Source organism: Elephantulus edwardii, unplaced genomic scaffold (genome assembly GCF_000299155.1).
Source record: "Elephantulus edwardii isolate Elephantulus edwardi_28Jun2011 unplaced genomic scaffold, EleEdw1.0 scaffold00171, whole genome shotgun sequence".
Taxonomy (NCBI): Eukaryota; Metazoa; Chordata; class Mammalia; order Macroscelidea; family Macroscelididae; genus Elephantulus; species Elephantulus edwardii.
Window position 1 is genome coordinate 6,956,099 of NW_006399921.1, and position 5,907 is coordinate 6,962,005.

Here is a 5,907-nt window from a genome sequence, read left to right on the forward strand (position 1 = left end):
GAATGAATGGAAACCCAAAATCTCTGTAAATGTTTATGAAAATTAATAAAATATAGAAAGAAAAAAAACAAAACAAAAAACCACCCTGAAACCTGCTCTATCCTGTGCCAACCTTATACTCTCTAACACACCTACTGTCATTACACCAGTCACTGAATCAATCCATCTCATCAAAGGTCTTCCTCTCTTGTGCTGTCCCTCCACCCTTTCAAGCATGATGTCCCTCCTTGCAACATGCTCAAAGTGTCAGATGAAGCCTAAGAATCCTTGCCTCCAAGGAACAGTCTGGTTTCACCCTCTTTAATATGAACCTATTTGTTATCCTAGCAGTCCATGGTATATTCAGAACTCTTCTCCAGCACCACAGCTCCAAGCATCTATTCTCTTTCTATCATCCCTAGTCATTGTCCAGCTTTCTGACACATAGGTAAGACTATGACCTGGATCAGGCACACCTTAGAATATGATGTAAGGAACCCTAAAAAAGGGATTAATGTGCTTAACCATTCCACTAAGCCAAAATAAAACGAACTGTCCCAGAGGTAGAAAAGGAAAACCTCATTATTACCAAGAATGAAGAGGCAGAAGTAGATCATGGTCCAAAGATCTAGAATCCCTGTGCAGAGTCACCTAGATCCAGAAGACTGAGTGGTAATACTAGAGATGTGAGAAATGTACAGCAGAGGCACCAGGAAACTGGAAGGTGATGGCACAACAAGATCCAGACCCACAAATAGCTGTAGACCTTGGAGCAGGAGGCTTGCTGGAGAAGTAGAGTGCCTCTAGACACTTGCTGGTGGTGTTAAGGAGCTTTATAATACCTGCTAACCCAGTGCAGGGGCTGGCCCTGCCCTATAAGCCTCAAGGGCCTGGAGTTGAATAGGGTCATGAAGAGGCCTGCCTGTGGGCACAGCTGAGAAGCTGTCCCAAATGAAGAATTTTATCCTAAATTATTCCTGGTCCTGGATCTCAATCTATTACTCCTCTAAGAAAACCTCCTAACTCCTTAGTCTGAAAGTTCTACTGTCTACTGAAACAAATTATCAAACCCACCAGAGAAGCAGACACCTGGTGTCAGAATTGTTAAAAAGAGAAGATGAAGGAATGTCTGACCTCCATCTCACAGCTATCAGCCTTGAGTTGTTGATGCTGATGGTAATTCTCTCTCCCTCTTATAAAACTAGAAAAGGTCACTGTCTTACTACACTACCTTTGCCCTCCCCCTTGATGAAGTATCTGCATAAAAGTATTATGCTAATTTTTACAGCAACATGTGAAAAAAATCAGCATAGCACACCTACAAAAATACCTCTCAGAGGTATACAGTTGACAAAGCAAAACAAAGAACACCATGTAACAAGTATGTTATTTATATAAAAAATAAATACACTGTATATACTTACTGAATCCTGGATATATAACATATACAAACTGATATAACTTATGCTTACAGTAATAACATTCATGATGGTTAAGATAGCAAGGACTAATCCACCTACCAATTTCAAAATGTTAATTTTAAGTACTAAATGTTAATTTAGTCACTTAGTAATTCCCAACCACCTCATAAAGAAGATGGGTAATAACAGGGTAGGGCCACCACACAGGATTTCCTTTACCTGCTCTGGTGGTGTAGTCCCTGAGGAGTTGCATTGCTAATCCAAAATTGGCATCTCTCTGGCTGACAGAACACAATAGAGATTCCAAAGAAGAAAGTAGGGCAATCTCCTCCTAAGTGATTTAAAGTGTCTGAAATCCCACTGGAGGGTCAGGTAAGAATCAGTTCTAACTCAACAGCAATGAGTTTTTTAATCTTTACAGAATTAAATAAGCACCAGGGTTACATAAAGTGCTACCATTACTTTATTGGTGAGGTAAATAAGGGATCCCATAAGCAAAGCTAGGATTCAAAGTTGGGAAGTTAATTTCAGAACCCATCTTTTCAACCATTACAATGTAACTACAACCAAACCAAATCAGTTGCCATAGAGTCAATGCCAACTCATAGTGACCCCAGGTGTGTAAAAGTAGAGTTGTATTTCACAGTTTTCAGAAGTGAATCTCTCAGAATGTAATGCCATTTTACATTAACATAAGCTTGCCAAGGGCAAGTCATCAGTAATAAAGAATACACCATTTTCAGTACACTCATAATAACATAGAAAAATAAATAAATTTTTATTTCATTGTATTTAAAAAAGTTCTTTCTAAAAAATCCCAAAACTTATTCTATGGCATACCTATAACTTATCTAGTATGTTACAGCTTCTGGCAAAATTTGACCTTTTTTTTTAAACTAATTCCCAAATTTGGCTTAACTCTAACCTTCTTTCTTCCAACCCCATCTATCAACACTTTCATGATCTTTAGGCTCTCCAAAGTGTGAATGACTCCAAACCATACCCAGAGGTAAATATATTTCTCAAAACCAGGAATGGTACAGTGACCTCCAAGACAATCTTTTACATAAAACATACCCCTAAGTCAAATGTCATTTTCTATTCTTTTTAAGAGCCCAGGTAGCTAGTGGGTAGGCAGATGTGCTGCCAACTCAATGGCAGGCAGTTCAAATCCACCAGTTGCTCCATAGGAGAAGCATGTGGTATTTCCTCCTGTGTGATTTATAGTCTTTGAAAACCCACTAAAGGGTCACCTATGAGTCAGTTCTGACTTGATGGCAATGAGTTAACTTTTATCATGTAATGCAAACAGATGCAACTACTTCTATGCATTACCCATTCAGGTAGTCACAGACCTGAATTAATATTTGTGTAGTATTCTCCATTACCTAGGCTGAGAATTCTCCTCATACATTCTTTCTTTCCCTTCCTTGAAGAGGCTTATGGTCTGCTTAGTTTTCTTCATCAAATTCTCCATGAACACCCTAAAATACTCATTTTCTCCAAGTGTCTCCATCTTCCCCTCATATCTTGACAAGATAGTGCGGAGATGTTGGTAGGTATCTGGCAGCAGGTCTAAGATATAAGGTGGGCTATTCTTTAGCGCCAGCTTTGGGCTCTGACACAACCGCACCACCTGCAACAAATGGAAAAGAAGGGCTATTACTTGGAGGATCTTAAGGATACTTTCTATTTTTAAGTTAAAAAAAGTTATGAAATATGTGCGCTTTTGTAGAAATATAGAAATGGATTTTTAAAAAAGTAAGAAATCATCCATAAACTCATTTGTCCACACCAGTTTTTTCACATTTTTCATGGTTTCTCCTACAAAAGAGTTAAAAGGGCCCTATGAGAATAGCAGAAGATAACAGGGTAGGAAACTCCATAAATCAGTCCCTCTAAACACCTACTTATCTGGCAGAAGCTGTTTGACTCATTTATTTTGGAGCTCTGGAATCTAATAGAACGTTTATAGCAACCCTGGAAAAGCCTGAGGAAGAGGCACATAAATTTTTGTAAATTCTGACATTCTGAACAGGGACTACAATTCCCCAGACCCACAGCACACAGCTACAGTGACTGTAACCTGCATTTCAGTTGAGGTATGCTGCAAGAGTAGGCAGCAAGGACTCTGCCTTCAAAAACACACAGGGGTTTGTATTTTGGTCGTCAATTACTGCTTTTGACAGTTGCCACAATGACACTGAGACTGGCTGGATATTTTTGCAACCATCATGGCTTCCCAGGTAGCCACTGTTGAGAGAATTTAAAAAATACCTCATATAAAAAAAAATCCCTAGTAGGTAAGTCACTGGGAATCACAAAGATAAGAGAAACTTTAGTATCTATACATATAAGGAATAATCTTTGCAAAAACATACTTCTAAAAATTAAAAAACGGAAAGTATTAGTCTTCAACAAGGAAAAACTCAGTTTCTGAGGAGCAGGAAAATTACACTTCCAGACTTATCATGGCAGAATGGTGATAATATCTAGTTCTCAATAAAAAAAACTGCAGAGCATACAAAAAAAACCCACCACAAACAAACAAACAAACAAAAAAACCAACAAAACAAAACTGCTAAGTATACAAAGAAAAAGAAATGTTTGGCCCATTAACAAGGAAAAGAACTTAGCACAAAACATCCCTAAGTAAGCCCAGTTCCTGAAATTACGTCGATGACATTAAACAAGCTGTCTTGATATATTCAACTCACTAAAGGAGTTCATGGGCAAAGACCTAAGTAAACTCGTGACACCAATGAACAGAGCCTGAGGAACATGTAGAAGCCCATCAATTATACCAAAATAACACACATATCCAGGAATCTGCTGAATCACAGGCTGAAATAATGTCCAGTGCCTATGTTGGTTCTTAGCAATAACAAGCAGTGATTAACAAGCAGTGATGAGCAACCAATGGTGAGCATGCAGCACAGGAACCCTAGAAAGAGAAGACTGAAGGTAGGAGGGATGAGGGGGAAAAAACCAACTTGACAAAACAGTAACTGCAAACATCTCAGATCTTATAAAAGCAATGAACATGCAAGCAGCTCAACAAACTCCAAACAATATAAACACAAAGAAATCCACACTGAGACACATTATCATCAAACTGCCAAAAACATAGTCAACGAGTGACTTTTGAAATAATATGAGAAGTGGCTTATTACACACAAGATGTCCTCAATAAGATTACATTTGATTTCTCCATAGAAATCATGAAGGGCAGAAAGCAACATCGTCAAGTCAGAGCCAACTCAGAGCTGACCCTCTAGTGGGTTTTCAGAAGTTGTAAATCACATGGGAGGAGAATGCTCATCTTTCTCCTACAAAGCAACTAGTGGAGTCAAACCGCCTGCCTCTGAGTTGGCAGTGCAACTTCTTACCATTAAAAGCTACCACAGCCCCCTTAGAAAGCATATTTAATACTAAAAGAAAAAAAAATTGTCAGAAGCTGTGCTGCAATCCTGAAGGCACACAGTTCAAATCAACCAGATGCTATGCTGGAAAAAGAGGGGCAATCTCCTCCAGTGTCAGCTGGATCCGATTTGACAGTACACAGCAATTAAAAAAAAGTGTGAATCAAATATTCAATATTCAGCAAAGTTATCAAAAAAATGAAGAAATTAAAACATTTCCACAGAAATTAAAACTGAGGGAGTTTATTATCACACATGATAATGGAATCTGAAAGGCTGAAATAACACTAAGTAGTAACTTAGTCATAAGAAAAAGAATAGTAAAGAAACCCTTCTTATATTCACAGATAACTATAAAATCCAGTATTTTTATACTTTTGATTACTTTACCTTTTCCTGTATGAAAGAAACCCTGGTGGTCTAGGGTCAAAGGAGTTGCTCTGTCAGCCAAAAGGCAAATGGTTCAAATGCCTCAGCTGCTCCATGAGAGAAAGACAGACAATCTCATTTTGTTTGATTTACGCCTCTGAGAGCTCACTCGAGGTTCAGCTATGAGTTAATTCTGACTTGACGGCACATAACAACAACAAGAATATATGGTCTAAAAGGCATATACACATAAGGAGTAGTTATAAGCAAATTTTACTAATCAGTATATGAAAATATATGAAAACATAGAACTATGTTGCTGTTGTAGTTGAGTGCGCTCAAGTCGTAGGCGACGCATAATGACCACATGAACGAAAGTCTTCAACACCTGCGTGTGCAGGGTTTCTGCAGGCAAGCTATTTACGGAAATGGATGCCACTCCTGCTTCCAAGCTTATTTAAACCGGGGAGCGACACCAAACACTGTCCACCATGGGTTATTGCATTTGACAAATCAGTGTTATACTGTTCAGCTTCACTGCGACCACAAGTTATCTCATATACAGAGTGTATATTACTGAAATTAAATTGTTCATATTTTAACTGTTGTTGTTATGTGCCATAGAGTCACTTGTGACTCATAGCGACCCTATGTACAACAGCCCTAAACTCTGCTCTGTCCTGTGCCAATCGCACTGTCTCTGACACTCCCATCCC

The 5,907-nt window shown here is 38.6% G+C and overlaps 1 protein-coding gene across 1 annotated transcript in view; it reads right to left on the reverse strand.

Moving 5' to 3' along the window:
- CBL (Cbl proto-oncogene, E3 ubiquitin protein ligase) overlaps positions 1 to 5,907 on the reverse strand; it is a 152,706-nt gene that overhangs the window by 94,906 nt on the left and 51,893 nt on the right. The window contains exon 2 of the mRNA XM_006895624.1: positions 2,789 to 3,036. Coding sequence (XP_006895686.1) covers positions 2,789 to 3,036 — 248 coding nt within the window. The remainder of the gene's footprint in view (positions 1 to 2,788; positions 3,037 to 5,907) is intronic.